The sequence below is a fragment of the Vigna umbellata genome, chromosome 9, assembly GCF_029865625.1.
Source record: "Vigna umbellata cultivar VRB3 chromosome 9, Vumbellata_1.0, whole genome shotgun sequence".
In the NCBI taxonomy this organism is placed as follows: domain Eukaryota; kingdom Viridiplantae; phylum Streptophyta; class Magnoliopsida; order Fabales; family Fabaceae; genus Vigna; species Vigna umbellata.
In genome coordinates, this window is record NC_142173.1 from 612,573 (window position 1) to 629,839 (window position 17,267).

Sequence of the window (17,267 nt, forward strand, 5' to 3'; positions counted from 1 at the left end):
TGGTGTGAATGGAAGGTGGCTAGAGGAGATCCTTTGGGATTCTCTAGCTTTGACTTTCAAGATAGAATTGATCTGGAGTGTTCTCAACAGAATAACAATTCATTATGCTCAAAAGTACCTTACAATAGGTGGTGGCATGTATATATATAGGACTAAAAGTCCCTCCTATCTAGCACATGCCTAACACCTTTTACACATGTTTTTTAATAAAAGTAAAAGAAATACTATACTAAACTAATTAGCCTTGGTCCCCGCGTATCATCCCCTCCCCCTTGGAAAGGATTTGTCCTCAAATCTGATGGTGCTTTTGAAGACTTATTTTTGTTAGCTTCATAAGGGTTCCTCCTGGGTCAAATATCCATCTGCAATAAGCATCAAACATATCTCTAATTAGTTTTCTTTGACCCAATAAGATATATAAAAGAATATGTGTAGAAGAAGGTTTCCAAATTTTGAAATTTTTAATTTTAATATAACAAAGAAACCTTTCTTCATTTGAAATTTTATTTGTATCTTGAGTTATTGGTAACCATAAAGGTAACCATAACCCAAGTTGGAAATTTGCATGTGTTGAAAGTGATAACATTTTTAAAGATGGAGTGGCCAGTTCTTTGAAAGAAAAGTGAAATTTGGAAAATTCAAATATAAATGGGGAAAAGTGAGAGAATAGAAAACCTCCCCTTAAGAGTTTAACTTCTAATGTAGGAGGAGATGTTGCCCTTAGTTGCTTTGGTTTCTTTTCTTCCATTTCTATCCTTTCAACTTCTTCCTTTTTTTCTCTAAGTGTTTCTTTTCTCTCTTTCTCTCTTCTTTTCTCTTCTTCCCTTTCTTCCTCATCTCTTTTCTCTCTTTCTTCCTCTTTTCTTCTCTCGTTTTCTTCCTCTTCTCTTCTCTCTTGCTCTCTTCTTTTCTCTTCTTCTCTTCTCTTTCTCTCTTTTTCTCTTCTCTCTATTTCTCTTTTCTCTATCTCTCTTTTTTCTCTTACTTCTTGCTTTTGTTTTTCTCTTTTTAATCTCTCAATTCTATGTTTGCTTGTCTCTTCCCATAGCCTCTTAAGTTTTTCTAGAAACTCACTTTCCCTACGAGAGAACCCACTTAAATTTTGAATGAATGACTCACCTTTTCTAATAAGCTCTCTCATAAGTTCTAAGTTCCTTTCAATTTCTCGAGGCACAAACTTTCTTCTCATACAAGCTTTCAATTCATTCCAATCATGAATGGGATATTTTCTACCTATCTTAACATGATATTGCCTATCATCCCACCACTCTCTTGCATGCTTTTTAAAACTAGAAGTGTAAAGATTAAGAATATAAGATTCATCATCTTTAGAATAGAAGGATTCATATTTACTTTTTCTCACCATGAATGAATGCATGTCATTAATTTCCTTTTCCCAAGCTAGGTATGTTAATGCACCAATATCATCACCAAAGAATGGAATATTTTCACTAGCTTTTTTATACAAATCATCTTCAATCCTATCAAATTCATAAGATGAACAAGACTTCCTTCTAGCTTTATCATGTTCTCTTTTGATTCCTTTGTAACTAAGTTGCTTATCAAAATTAAAATTCCTAGAAGACCTATATGAATAACCAGACATCTTTGTTTCTAAAAGTTTTTCTAGTGTAAAAGATATACAAGATTCACACTTTAGACAAGTCCCAGGTAAGAGAGGTGAGTCATGAAGACTGCTTAAGTACCAAGTCTTGCCTTGCCAGAAATGTCTTAGGTTACTACTAGTTACCCTTTAAACTAAAATCACTTTTAAAATCAAAGGACACAACTCACAACAATCACAACAATTAAACACTAAAAGACGACTCTTCGGACTCTAATGTGACAAGGCTTAGAGTTTAATCCCTTTTAACCTAAATCACTCCTAAACGTAAGACACAAAAATTTAAACACAAACAATAAAAGTTTTGCCAATAGTTGAAAGAGCACCAAGGACTCTTCCAAGACACTTGGACTTTGAATGGCCTTTTACAATGAAATTAAGAAAACTAACAATATAGCCTATTACAACACCAGATGAAGAAACAATTAAAAAAAATAACAGCTATGCTTCAATCCTGGTCCTGATTCAAATCCGCATGAAGAATCTAGTGCTCCACTTTTTGGTTGCTTCTGGACAACGTTGGAATCTCCTAGCTCTTGGTTCAACTCTACAATCACAAATGTACAAAGCTGGATCAGAGAGCTGCTAACAAACCTATTAGAAGAAGGAAGTTACACTTAAATGAGCCTTCCCTTTCTTGGGTTTGTACACTTGATGCAGAGAAAGGTTCCTATTGCCACTTCTTCATCTTGCACGAAATCTTCCAGAGGCCAAATATTCCTTTCAATTCTCGGCCTAAATCAAGAAACTAGCTTGTCCACTCCTTTTCTCTTGGCTGCACAAGCTTTCCAAGCTTTCCACTCAGAATTATACTCCTGCACAAACTGAATTCCAACCAATCAACAATTAAACAATTTTAATCCTAACAATTGCAGGCCATACTACACAATTTAAGCATATCAAAAACAGTTTGAGATAAAAGAAACTCCCTTTAGTTCAGATGGTTGCTACTGGCTTTACTGAAATAGCTCACAATGTACAATATGCTATAGTACCATCAATATTGCTTTTCCCAAACTACACAGAAAATTCACACTAAATCAGCAGTTCATGCAGTCCATAATGAACAATTTTAAACCAAAGCAATGTAAACAATCAGAAGCAATTAAAGTAAATAACTCCCTTCAGTTCAACACTCCCACAAGAAGTGTTTCTGCCTCTGGTTTCTTCAGTAATATTCTGCTCACGTAAGGTTTCATTCACATCAGCTCTGCACACATAAATCCAACAAAATCCAGCAACAGAATCCAATGGACAGTGAACTATATTCAGACTGGAGGTAATTCAATGCAGAAACTAACCACCTAATTACTGCAATCGCCAAGTCAGAACTGAAAGTTAGGTGCTTTAATCACTTTTTAAAACTGGAGGATGCATTGGCAATTAAAACAGTTTGATGCACAATTGATTATGACAAGAGCAGCATTTTCAGAAAAATTAGTGAATTACACTGGACAGAAACAATGGACCAACTAGTCAAGAACAATGTCCTAACTAATTCAGAAATCAGTGGACCATGCTAATCAAATGAATGGACAAAGAGTAATGTGAGGCAAATCAGGAATTGGCAGTTTTAAAGCAGTATTGTTGCACTTCCAGAAATGCTCATAAAACAATCAGCACATTATTTGCAAATCCTATGCATTTACCAAGTTTCCATAGGTCTTATCAAATCAAAATCAGCATTCAACATGTCCAATTAAACCATGAAATCAACAATTCATTTGCAAAACAGTGGGTATATCAATGAATTCAGCAGGCAATGTTTGAAACTAAAATGAGTGCAATGACAGTTTAACATTCACAAGCACAAATAGCATCACCAGGCAATAAGTAATCAACTGAAAACAACAGTGATTGCAGTTGAAATAAAGCACAGCTGATCCAATGTAATTACTCCAATTTCTTTTCCTGCACAATGAACACAGTCAACAAATGGTTAATTGAAACTGAACTCTCATGCAAATGCCAACGAATTTAGGCTAAATTAGCCTTACAAAGCTCACAGCACTGAGGTTTCTCTTTAAAATTTAAAACACTCAAATGAAAAGTTTAAAAGATAAATTTTGAGTCTAGGCCAGAGAATCATGTGGATCACCACCACCTAATATGCTACCATTCACACTTACCTTCTTTCAAATCCACAAACCAGATTGGAATCAGATTTCTCAATTCAGGAAAATGGTTAGCTAAGGTAAAGTGATGGACAAACAGGACAACCACTCAAACAGCAGAACATACTCTAACTAAGGAAACTCTAGACCAGATGAAATAAGCAATTAAAAGCTTCAATTAAAGATTGGCAGAATAGATTTCACATGCATTGCAGACAAAACTAGATAACCAACAAAGACAAACAAGAAGCAAAGCTATCAAGAAGGGAAGTACTCAAAAATGAACCTAAGAATTGCTCTAGAAGGGATTAAGAAAGCAAGAAAAACACAAGCAAGTTAGAGCAGAAACAATTAAGTGACTCCAGTACTGAATTTTACAAATGCGTTTGATACAATGCCCCAACAAATTTAGTTCATAATTGATAATGTTTTCAGTTTCTGATTTTGGAGCTTCACTTATTTGGATTGTACAAGGTCTGAATGCTTTTTAAACTTGTATAGATATTCTTTTTCACCTGTTTTGATTTCATTCAACAGACCCTAGCTCTTACTACAATCCAACTGAATCATAAACACACAAATCAAAATTTCAGTACTGCACTATACTTGCTTCATAAAAGAAATTGACTTAAAATGGTGGTTTCAAAGGTGAAAAACGCACAAAGGCTGATATAACTCGAATTAATTATCTCAACATGTTTAAAACTTCAAAACAAACTTGTTTTGCATTAAAATTGGATGCAGAACATAGTAATTCGAAAATTGAACTTGCAATAGCCAATTATGCAATCAAACAGGTCAACCACACCACCAGTTTTAAGTTTCATTGAGTCAAAGGACAAATTATTGATGAAAATGACTTTAAAACAGCAATTGGAAACTTGAACACGACACGAGGAAGTTAATGTAAGATTTCCAGCAAGATCTATATGCCAGAACAGATTTTAAAACAAAATTTAGACTCAAACAAGACAATGCAGATCGGCCAACTGCAATTTGATACTGCTGGAGTTTTCACAAGGTGCCATCAAGCTATTTGCTTCAGCAATTCATGGCTTAAGTGATGTGCACCTGATACGAACTCATTCAAGCATTTTATCACCAAAATAATATGTATTGGCCATGACAATAAACGCAAATCAAAATACACCTCAACAGTACGTTAAATCTGAGATTACGGTCACTTTTGCATGCACCCGAGCTCACAATGAATGTATCATAGCTCATATGGTGTATAGCCACTGATCATATATTCCAGAATCTCAGAAAAAAAAACTCAACACAGCTTTGAACACAAAATTTATGACATTTTAAGCAATTAAACATGACTGTAAACATGACAGAATATGATTCAGCAATGAAAATGACTCAACAAAAATTTGGACCGATTAAGATGATGAAAGAACAACCAAAACAAGGTTAGCATACAAGAAATGACTCAAGCAGAAACCTAATGAACAGATCAAGACCAAAAACACATGAATCAACACAAGACAGAGAAGGAATCATAATGAACAACACGAATATTGAAGAGATTCAACACGAATGAATAAGATCAAGACAGAATCGAAACAACTCGTGAATTTCATAACAACGCAAGAAATTTAAACTCAGATCAGAGACGCAAATCAATGGAGAGATACTTAACTTTCGAAGCGCGGAGAACCTGAGCTCTGATACCACATGATAGGCGACGGCTTGAGCTGAATCCGGAAACGACGAGAAACCGGGATTTGCTCGAGATGAAGACCGGGAAGCAGCGGAAGAAACAGACGTAGTAAAAAACCCTAGCATTTGGATTCGAAGATGAACAGCGAGGAACAAACCAGAGATTCGAGGTTTGTTCGGTTGAAAACCTAAGGTTTGATGCAGAAGCGGTTTGAGCGATGGAGAAGTGTTTTAGGCGGTGAGAAAGGATCTAATCGGTGGAGAATGGTCGTGAAGCAGAGATGAAGATGTGGTTCGGAGGGATCTATCAGACGTGAGAAGTTTGAGATTCGGAGGTGACGAATCTCATGAGGAAAAGGATTCGGAGGCTTCGCTGATGAAATCTCGTGAGGGAATAAGGCACGCGTGGCATTAGATATGATGCAAGCCCCGAGGAAGCTTTCAATTGATGAGAGTGGCGTGAGATGGATGCTACGGAGGAGAGAGAATCTGATAATGGAAAATGAGAGAATGGATGGTGTGAATGGAAGGTGGCTAGAGGAGATCCTTTGGGATTCTCTAGCTTTGACTTTCAAGATAGAATTGATCTGGAGTGTTCTCAACAGAATAACAATTCATTATGCTCAAAAGTACCTTACAATAGGTGGTGGCATGTATATATATAGGACTAAAAGTCCCTCCTATCTAGCACATGCCTAACACCTTTTACACATGTTTTTTAATAAAAGTAAAAGAAATACTATACTAAACTAATTAGCCTTGGTCCCCGCGTATCAGGTGGAAGTGGAGGAAGTGGACGAAGTGAACCAATTTGGCGAAGTGGAGGAAGTGGACGAAGTGGACTAAGTGGACGAAGTGGAGGAAGTGGAGGAACAGGAGGAAGTGGACTAAGTGGACGAAGTTGACGAAGTGGACGAAGTGGACGAACTGGACGAAGTGGAATAAGTGGAGGAATTAGAGGAAGTGGAGGATTTGGAAGAAGTGGACGAAGTGAACGACGAAGTTGACGAAGTGGAGGAAGTGGAAGTAGTTGACGAAGTGGACGAAGTGGACGAAGTGGACGAAGTGGACAAAGAGGAGGAAGTGGAGGAAGTGGACGAAGTGGACGAAGTGCAGGAAGTGGAAGAAGTGGAGGAAGTGGACGAAGTTGACGAAGTGGACGAAGTTGACGAAGTGAAGGAAGTGGACGAAGTGGAGGAAGTGGACGAAGTTGACGAAGTGGAGGAAGTGGACGAAGTGAAGGAAGTGGAGGAAGTGGACGAAGTTGACGAAGTGGACGAAGTGGACGAAGTGGACGAAGTCGACGAAGTGGACGAAGTAGACGAAGTGGAGGAAGTTGACGAAGTGGACGAAGTGGACGAAGTGGACGAAGTTGACGAAGTGGAGGAAGTGGACGAAGTTGACGAAGTTGACGAAGTTGACGAAGTTGACGAAGTGGACGAAGTTTTGAAGTGGACGAAGTTGACGAAGTGGAGGAAGTGGACGAAGTAGAGGAAGTTGAGGAAGAGGAGGAAGTGGACTAAGTGGACGAATTTGACGAAGTGGAGGAAGTGGAGGAAGTGGAGGAAGTGGAGGAAGTGGAGGATGTGGACGAAGTGGACGAAGTGAACGACGAAGTTGACGAAGTGGACGAAGTGGAAGTAGTTGACGAAGTGGACAAAGTGGAGGAAGTGGACGAAGTTGACGTAGTTGATGAAGTGGACGAAGTGGACGAAGTGGACGAAGTGGACGAAGTGGACAATGTGGACAAAATGGAGGAAGTGGAGGAAGTGGAGGAAGCGGCCGAAGTTGAGGAAGTGGACAAAGTGGACGAAGTGCACGAAGTCGACGAAGTTGACGAAGTTGACGAAGTGGACGAAGTGGAGGAAGTGAAGGAATAGGAGGAAGTGGAGGAAGAGGAGGAAATGGACTAAGTTGACGAAGTTGACGAAGTGGAGGAAGTGGACGAAGTGGACGAAGTGGAGGAAGTGGAGGAAATGGACGAAGTGCAGGAAGTGGAGGAAGTGGAGGAAATGGAGGAAGTTGACGAAGAGGACGAAGTGGACAAAGAGGAGGAAGTGGACGAAGTTGACGAAGTGGATGAACTGGACGAAGTAGACCAAGACGACGAAGTGGAGGAAGTTGACGAAGTGGACGAAGTGGACGAAGTTGACGAAGTGGACGAAGTGGACGAAGTGGACGAAGTGGACGAAGTGGACGAAGTGGACGAAGTGGACGAAGTGGACGAAGTGGACGAAGTGGACGAAGTTGACGAAGTTGACGAAGTGGACGAAGTAGACGAAGTTGACGAAGTGGACGAGGTTGACGAAGTGGAGGAAGTGGACGAAGTTGACGAAGTTGACGAAGTGGACGAAGTGGACGAAGTTGACGAAGTGGAGGAAGTGGACGAAGTTGACGAAGTTGACGAAGTGGATGAAGTTGATGAAGAGGACGAAGTGGACGAAGTTGACAAACTGGAGGAAGTGGTGGAACTGGAGGAAGTGGAGGAAGTGGACGAAGTGGAAAAAGTGGACGAAGTGGACGAATTTGGCGAAGTGGACGAAGTGGACTAAGCGAACGAAGTAGACGAAGTTGAGGAAGTGGAGGAAGTGGAGGAAGTGGAGGAAGTGGAGGAAGTGGAGGAAGTGGACGAAGTGGAAAAAGTGGACGAAGTGGACGAATTTGGTGAAGTGGACGAAGTGGACTAAGCGAACGAAGTAGAGGAAGTTGAGGAAGTGGAGGAAGTGGAGGAAGTGGAGGAAGTGGAGGAAGTGGAGGAAGTGAAGGAAGTGGACGAAGTGGACGAATTGGACGAAGTGGACGAAGTTGAAGAAGTCGACGGAGTTGATGAAGTTGATGAAGTGGACGAAGTTGACGAAGTGGACGAAGTTGACAAACTGGAGGAAGTGGTGGAAGTGGAGGAAGTGGAGGAAGTTGAGGAAGTTGATGAAGTGGACGAAGTTGAGGAAGTGAACAAAGTGGACGAAGTGGACCAAGACGACGAGGTGGACGAAGTTGACGAAGTGGACGAAGTTGAGCAAGTGGACGAAGTAAACGAAGTGGACGAAGTTGACAAAGTTGACGAAATGGACGAAGTGGAGGAAGTGAAGGAAGTGGAGGAAATGGAGGAAGGGGAGGAAGTGGACTAAGTGGACGAAGTTGACGAAGTGGACGAAGTGGACGAAGTGGACGAAGTGGAGGAACTGGTGGAAGTGGACGAAGTGGACGAAGTGGAGGAAGTGGAGGAAGTGGACCAAGTGGACGAAGTGCAGGAAGTGGAAGAAGTGAAGGAAGTGGACGAAGTTGACGAAGTGGACGAAGTTGACGAAGTGGGCGAAGTTGACGAAGTGGACGAAGTGGACGAAGTTGACGAAGTGGACGAAGTTGATGAAGTGGACGAAGTTGACGAAGTGGACGAAGTTGACAAAGTGGAGGAAGTGGTGGAAGTGGACGAAGTGGACGAAGTGGACGAAGTTGACGAAGTCGACAAAGTGGACAAAGTGGAGGAAGTGGACGAAGTGCACGAAGTTGACGAAGTTGATGAAGTGGACGAAGTTGACGAAGTGGACGAAGTTAACAAAGTGGAGGTAGTGGTGGAAGTGGAGGAAGTGGACCAATTTGGCGAAGTGGAGGAAGTGGACGAAGTCGACTAAGTGGACGAAGTGGAGGAAGTGGAGGAATAGGAGGAAGTGGACTAAGTGGACGAAGTTGACGAAGTGGACGAAGTGGACGAAGTGGACGAAGTGGACGAAGTGGACGAAGTGGACGAACTGGACGAAGTGGACGAAGTGGACGAACTAGAGGAAGTGGAGGATGTGGAAGAAGTGGACGAAGTGAACGATGAAGTTGACGAAGTGGAGGAAGTGGAAGTAGTTGACGAAGTGGACGAAGTGGACGAAGTGGACAAAGAGGAGGAAGTGGAGGAAGTGGACGAAGTGCAGGAAGTGGAAGAAGTGGAGGAAGTGGACGAAGTGGACGAAGTTGACGAAGTGGACGAAGTTGACGAAGTGAAGGAAGTGGACGAAGTGGAGGAAGTGGAGGAAGTGGACGAAGTTGACGAAGTGGAGGAAGTGGACGAAGTGAAGGAAGTGGAGGAAGTGGACGAAGTTGACGAAGTTGACGAAGTGGACGAAGTGGACGAAGTGGACGAAGTCGACGAAGTGGACGAAGTGGACGAAGTTGACGAAGTTGACGAAGTGGACGAAGTGGACGAGGTTGACGAAGTGGAGGAAGTGGACGAAGTTGACGAAGTTGACGAAGTGGACGAAGTTGACGGAGTGGAGGAGGTGGAGGAAGTGGACGAAGTTGACGAAGTGGATGAAGTTGATGAAGTGGACGAAGTGGACGAAGTTGACAAACTGGAGGAAGTGGTGGAACTGGAGGAAGTGGAGGAAGTGGACGAAGTGGAAAAAGTGGACGAAGTGGACGAATTTGGCGAAGTGGACGAAGTGGACTAAGCGAACGAAGTAGAGGAAGTTGAGGAAGTGGAGGAAGTGGAGGAAGTGGAGGAAGTGGAGGAAGTGGACGAAGTGGACGAAGTGGACGAAGTGGAAAAAGTGGACGAAGTGGACTAAGCGAACGAAGTAGAGGAAGTTGAGGAAGTGGAGGAAGTGGAGGAAGTGGAGGAAGTGGAGGAAGTGGAGGAAGTGAAGGAAGTGGACGAAGTGGACGAATTGGACGAAGTGGACGAAGTTGAAGAAGTCGACGGAGTTGATGAAGTTGATGAAGTGGACGAAGTTGAGGAAGTGGACGAAGTTGACAAATTGGAGGAAGTGGTGGAAGTGGAGGAAGTGGAGGAAGTTGAGGAAGTCGATGAAGTGGACGAAGTTGAGGAAGTGAACAATGTGGACGAAGTGGACCAAGACGACGAGGTGGACGAAGTTGACGAAGTGGACGAAGTTGACGAAGTGGACGGAGTTGAGCAAGTGGACGAAGTAAACAAAGTGGACGAAGTTGACAAAGTTGACGAAATGGACGAAGTTGAGGAAGTGAAGGAAGTGGAGGAAATGGAGGAAGGGGAGGAAGTGGACTAAGTGGACGAAGTTGACGAAGTGGACGAAGTGGACGAAGTGGAGGAACTGGTGGAAGTGGACGAAGTGGACGAAGTGGAGGAAGTGGAGGAAGTGGACCAAGTGGACGAAGTGCAGGAAGTGGAAGAAGTGAAGGAAGTGGACGAAGTTGACGAAGTGGACGAACTTGACGAAGTGGGCGAAGTTGACGAAGTGGAGGAAGTGGACGAAGTGGAGCAGGTGGACGAAGTTGATGAAGTGGACGAAGTTGACGAAGTGGAGGAAGTTGACAAAGTGGAGGAAGTGGTGGAAGTGGACGAAGTGGACGAAGTTGACGAAGTGGACAAAGTGGACAAAGTGGACAAATTGGAGGAAGTGGACGAAGTGCACGAAGTTGACGAAGTTGATGAAGTGGACGAAGTGGACGAAGTGGACGAAGTTAACAAAGTGGAGGTAGTGGTGGAAGTGGAGGAAGTGGACGAAGTGGACCAATTTGGCGAAGTGGAGGAAGTGGACGAAGTCGACTAAGTGGACGAAGTGGAGGAAGTGGAGGAACAGGAGGAAGTGGACTAAGTGGACGAAGTTGACGAAGTGGACGAAGTGGACGAAGTGGACGAAGTGGACGAAGTGGACGAAGTGGACGAAGTGGACGAAGTGGACGAACTGGACGAAGTGGACTAAGTGGAGGAACTAGAGGAAGTGGAGGATGTGGAAGAAGTGGACGAAGTGAACGATGAAGTTGACGAAGTGGACGAAGTGGACGAAGTGGACAAAGAGGAGGAAGTGGAGGAAGTGGACGAAGTGCAGGAAGTGGAAGAAGTGGACGAAGTGGACGAAGTTGACGAAGTGGACGAAGTTGACGAAATGGACGAAGTTGACGAAGTGAAGGAAGTGGACGAAGTGGAGGAAGTGGAGGAAGTGGACGAAGTTGACGAAGTGGAGGAAGTGGACGAAGTGAAGGAAGTGGAGGAAGTGGACGAAGTTGACGAAGTTGACGAAGTGGACGAAGTGGACGAAGTGGACGAAGTGGACGAAGTGGACGAAGTGGACGAAGTGGACGAAGTGGACGAAGTGGACGAAGTGGACGAAGTGGACGAAGTGGACGAAGTGGACGAAGTGGACGAATTTGACGAAGTGGACGAAGTGGACGAAGTGGACGAAGTGGACGAAGTGGACGAAGTTGACGAAGTAGAGCAAGTGGAGGAAGTTGACGAAGTTGACGAAGTTGACGAAGTGGACGAAGTTGACGAAGTGGACGAAATTGACGAAGTGGAGGAAGTGGAGGAAGTGGTGGAACTGGAGGAAGTGGAGGAAGTGGACGAAGTGGAAAAAGTGGACGAATTTGGCGAAGTGGACGAAGTGGACTAAGCGAACGAAGTAGAGGAAGTTGAGGAAGTGGAGGAAGTGGAGGAAGTGGAGGAAGTGGACAAAGTGGAAAAAGTGGACGAAGTGGACGAATTTGGTGAAGTGGACGAAGTGGACTAAGCGAACGAAGTAGAGGAAGTTGAGGAAGTGGAGGAAGTGGAGGAAGTGGAGGAAGTGGAGGAAGTGGAGGAAGTGAAGGAAGTGGACGAAGTGGACGAATTGGACGAAGTGGACGAAGTTGAAGAAGTCGACGGAGTTGATGAAGTTGATGAAGTGGACGAAGTGGACGAAGTGGACGAAGTTGACAAATTGGAGGAAGTGGTGGAAGTGGAGGAAGTGGAGGAAGTTGAGGAAGTCGATGAAGTGGACGAAGTTGAGGAAGTGAACAAAGTGGACGAAGTGGACCAAGACGACGAGGTGGACGAAGTTGACGAAGTGGACGAAGTTGACGAAGTGGACGGAGTTGAGCAAGTGGACGAAGTAAACGAAGTGGACGAAGTTGACAAAGTTGACGAAATGGACGAAGTTGAGGAAGTGAAGGAAGTGGAGGAAATGGAGGAAGGGGAGGAAGTGGACTAAGTGGACGAAGTTGACGAAGTGGACGAAGTGGATGAAGTGGACGAAGTGGAGGAACTGGTGGAAGTGGACGAAGTGGACGAAGTGCAGGAACTGGAAGAAGTGAAGGAAGTGGACGAAGTTGACGAAGTGGGCGAAGTTGACGAAGTGGAGGAAGTGGACGAAGTGGAGCAAGTGGACGAAGTGGACGAAGTGGACGAAGTTGATGAAGTGGACGAAGTTGACGAAGTGGACGAAGTTGACAAAGTGGAAGAAGTGGTGGAAGTGGACGAAGTGGACGAAGTTGACGAAGTCGACAAAGTGGACAAAGTGGAGGAAGTGGACGAAGTGCACGAAGTTGACGAAGTTGATGAAGTGGACGAAGTTGACGAAGTGGACGAAGTTAACAAAGTGGAGGTAGTGGTGGAAGTGGAGGAAGTGGACGAAGTGGACCAATTTGGCGAAGTGGAGGAAGTGGACGAAGTCGACTAAGTGGACGAAGTGGAGGAAGTGGAGGAACAGGTGGAAGTGGACTAAGTGGACGAAGTTGACGAAGTGGAGGAAGTGGAGGAAGTGGAGGAAGTTGAGGAAGTGGAGGAAGTGGAGGATGTGGACGAAGTGGACGAAGTGGACGAAGTGGACGAAGTGAACGACGAAGTTGACGAAGTGGACAAAGTGGAGGAAGTGGACGAAGTTAACGTAGTTGATGAAGTGGACGAAGTCGACGAAGTGGACAAAGTGGACAATGTGGACAAAATGGAGGAAGTGGAGGAAGTGGAGGAAGCGGCTGAAGTTGAGGAAGTGGATAAAGTGGACAAAGTGGACGAAGTGCACGAAGTTGACGAAGTGGACGAAGTCGACGAAGTGGACGAAGTTGACGAAGTGGAGGAAGTGGAGGAAGTGAAGGAATAGGAGGAAGTGGAGGAAGAGGAGGAAATGGACTAAGTTGACGAAGTTGACGAAGTGGAGGAAGTGGACGAAGTGGAGGAAGTGGACGAAGAGGACGAAGTGGACAAAGAGGAGGAAGTGGACGAAGTTGACGAAGTGGATGAACTGGACGAAGTGGACCAAGACGACGAAGTGGACGAAGTTGACGAAGTGGACGAAGTGGACGAAGTTGTCGAACTGGACGAAGTTGACGAAGTAAACGAAATTGACGAAGTGGTCGAAGTTGACGAAGTTGACGAAGTGGAGGAAGTGGACGAAGTTGACGAAGTTGACAAAGTGGAGGAAGTGGAGGAAGTGGAGGAAGTGAAGGAAGTGGAGGAAGTGGACGAAGTGGAGGAAGTGGACGAAGTTGACGAAGTGAAGGAAGTGTTCGAAGTTGACGAAGTGGACAAAGTGAAGGAAGTGGAGGAAGTGGACGAAGTGCACGAAGTTGACGAAGTTGACGAAGTGGAGGAAGTGGACGAAGTGGATCAAGACGACGAAATGGACGAAGTTGACGAAGTGGACGAAGTTGACGAAGTGGAGGAAGTGGAGGAAGTGGAGGATGTGGAGGAAGTGCAGAAACATGACGAGGTTGACGAAATGGACCAAGAAGACGAAGTTGACGAAGTTTACGAAGTGGACGAAGTCGACCAAGACGACGAGGTGGACGAAGTTGACGAAGTGGACGAAGTTGACGAAGTGGACGAAGTTGACGAAGTGGACGAAGTTGACGAAGTGGACGAAGTTGAGCAAGTGGACGAAGTAAACGAAGTGGACGAACTGGACGAAGTTGACAAAGTTTACGAAATGGACGAAGTGGAGGAAGTGAAGGAAGTGGAGCAAGTGGAGGAAGGGGAGGAAGTGGACTAAGTGGATGAAGTTGACGAAGTTAACGAAGTGGACGGAGTGGACAAAGTGGAGGAAGTGGACGTAGTGCAGGAGGTGGTGGAAGTGGAGAAAGTGGACGAAGTTGAAGAAGTGGACGAAGTGGAGGAAGTGGACGAAGTGGACGAAGTTGACGAACTGGACGAAGTGGACGAAGTTGACGAAGTTGACGAAGTGGACGAACTGGACGAAGTTGTCGAACTCGACGAAGTGGACGAAGTGGATGAAGTTGACGAAGTAGACGAAATTGACGAAATGAATAAAGTTGACGAAGTTGACGAAGTGGACGAGGTGGGGGAAGTTGAAGAAGTTGACAAAGTGGAGGAAGTGGAGGAAGTGGAGGAAATGAAGGAAGTGGAGGAAGTGGAAGAAGTGGACGGAGTGCACGAAGTTGACGAAGTTGACGAAGTGGACGAAGTGAAGGAAATGGACGAAGTTGACGAAGTGGACGAAGTGAAGGAAGTGGAGGAAGTGGAGCAAGTGCACGAAGTTGACGAAGTTGACGAAGTTGACGAAGTTGACGAAGTGGACGAAGTGGAGGAAGTGGACCAAGTGGACCAAGACGACGAAATGGACGAAGTTGACGAAGTGGACGAAGTTGACGAAGTGGAAGAAGTGGAGGAAGTGGAGGATGTGGAGGAAGTGGACAAAGTTGACGAAATGGACGAAGAGGACGAAGTGGACGAAGTTGACGAAGTGGACGAAGTGGACGAAGTCGACCAGGACGACGAGGTGGACGAAGTTGACGAAGTGGACGAAGTTGACGAAGTGGACGAAGTTGAGCAAGTGGACGAAGTAAACGAAGTGGACGAAGTGGACGAAGTTGACAAAGTTGACGAAATGGACGAAGTGGAGGAAGTGAAGGAAGTGGAGCAAGTGGAGGATGGGGATGAAGTGGACTAAGTGGACGAAGTTGACGAAGTGGACGAAGTGGAGGAAGTGGACGAAGATGACGAAATTGACGAAGTGGAGAAAGATGACGAAGTTGACAAAGTGGACGAAGTGGAGGAGGTGGACAGAGTTGACGAAGTAGACAAAGTGCAGGAAGTGGAGGAAGTGAAGGAAGTGGACGAAGTGGACGAAGTTGATCAAGTGGACGAAGCTGACGAAGTGGTCGAAGTTGACAAAGTGGAGGAAGTGGTGGAAGTGGAGTAAGTGCACGAAGTCGACGAAGACGACGAAGTGCACGAAGTTGACGAAGTTGAGGAAGTGGAGGAAGTGGAGGAAGTGGAGGAAGTGGACTAAGTGGACGGAGTTGACGAAGTTGATGAAGTGGACGAAGTTGAGGAAGTGGACGAAGTGGACAAAGTGGACGAAGTGCACGAACTTGACGAAGTGGACGAAGTGGACGAAGTGGACCAAGACGACGAGGTGGACGAAGTTGACGAAGTGGACAAAGTTGATTAAGTGGACGAAGTTGAGCAAGTGGGCGAAGTAAACGACTGGACGAAGTGGACGAAGTTGACAAAGTTGACGAAATGGACGAAGTGGAGGAAGTGAAGGAAGTGGAGGAAGTGGAGGAAGGGGAGGAAGTGGACTAAGTGGACGAAGTGGACGAAGTGGAAGAAGTGGACGAAGTGGACGTAGTGGAGGAGGTGGAGGAAGTGGAGAAAGTGGACGAAGTGGACGAAGAGGACGAAGTGGACGAAGTTGACGAAGTGGACGAAGTGGACCAAGACGACGAAGTGGACGAAGTTGACGAAGTGGACGAAGTGGACGAAGTGGACGAAGTTGACGAAGTGGACGAAGTTGACGAAGTGGACGAAGTGGACGAAGTGCAGGAAGTGGACGAAGTTGGCGAAGTGGACGAAGTTGATGAAGTGGACGAAGTGGACGAAGTTGACAAAGTGGAGGAAGTGGTGGAAGTGGAGGAAGTGGACGAAGTGGACAAAGTGGACGAAGGGGACAAAGTGGACGAAGTTTACGAAGTGGACGAAGTCGACCAAGACGACGAGGTGGACGAAGTTGACGAAGTGGACGAAGTTGACAAAGTTGACGAAGTGGACGAAGTTGACGAAGTTGACGAAGTGGACGAAGTGGACGAAGTTGACGAAGTTGACGAAGTGGACGAAGTTGAGCAAGTGGACGAAGTAAACGAAGTGGACGAAGTGGACGAAGTTGACAAAGTTGACGAAATGGACGAAGTGGAGGAAGTGAAGGAAGTGGAGCAAGTGGAGGAAGGGGAGGAAGTGGATGAAGTTGACGAAATGTACGAAGTGGACGAAGTGGACGTAGTGTAGGAGGTGGTGGAAGTGGAGAATGTGGACGAAGTTGAAGAAGTGGACGAAGTGGACAAAGAGGACGAAGTGGACGAAGTTGACGAAGTGAACGAACTGGACGAAGTGGACCAAGGCGACGAAGTGGACGAAGTTGACGAAGTGGACGAAATTGACGAAGTGGACGAAGTTGTCGAACTCGACGAAGTGGACAAAGGGGATGAAGTTGACGAAGTAGACGAAATTGACGAAATGGACAAAGTTGACGAAGTTGACAAAGTGGACGAAGTGGGGGAAGTGGACGAAGTTGAAGAAGTTGACAAAGTGGAGGAAGTGGAGGAAGTGGAGGAAATGAAGGAAGTGGAGGAAGTGGAACAAGTGGACGAAGTGCACGAAGTTGACGAAGTTGACGAAGTGGACGAAGTGAAGGAAGTGGACGAAGTGGACGAAGTGAAGGAAGTGGAGGAAGTGGAGCAAGTGCACGAAGTTGACGAAGTTGACAAAGTGGAAGAAGTGGACGAAGCGGACCAAGACGCTGAAATGGACGAAGTTGACGAAGTGGACGAAGTTGACGAAGTGGAAGAAGTGGAGGAAGTGGAGGATGTGGAGGAAGTGGAGAAAGATGAAGAAGTTGACGAAATGAACGAAGAGGCCGAGGTGGAGGAAGTCGACTAAGACGACGAGGTGGACGAAGTTGACGAAGTGGACGAAGTTGACGAAGTGGACGAAGTGGACGAAGTGGACGAAGTTGAGCAAGTGGACGAAGTAAACGAAGTGGACGAAGTGGACGAAGTTGACAAATTTGACGAAATGAACGAAGTGGAGGAAGTGAAGGAAGTGGAGGAAGGGGATGAAGTGGACTAAGTGGACGAAGTTGACGAAGTGGAGGAAGGGGACGAAGATGACGAAATTGACGAAGTGG

The 17,267-nt window shown here is 45.2% G+C and overlaps 1 protein-coding gene across 1 annotated transcript; it reads right to left on the reverse strand.

The window, feature by feature from the left end:
• Nucleotides 1-289: 289 nt before the first annotated feature.
• Nucleotides 290-1,606, reverse strand: LOC148192261 (uncharacterized). The gene is made up of 2 exons (XM_088098404.1): nucleotides 967-1,606; nucleotides 290-897 (listed from the first exon to the last, which is right to left on the reverse strand). Exons 1-2 carry the CDS (start codon nucleotides 1,604-1,606, stop codon nucleotides 290-292), a joined length of 1,248 nt encoding a protein of 415 aa, XP_087954530.1.
• Nucleotides 1,607-17,267: the final 15,661 nt, after the last annotated feature.

Coding starts and splice junctions, on each gene's coding strand:
- LOC148192261 (XM_088098404.1), bottom strand. CDS start 1,606: ATGTCTGGTTATTCATATAGGTCTTCTAGGAATTTTAATTTTGATAAG. Junction 898..966: donor AGTAAGAGAAAAAAGAGAGA/TAGAGAAAAGAG, acceptor AAAGAAGAGAGC/AAGAGAGAAGAGAAGAGGAA.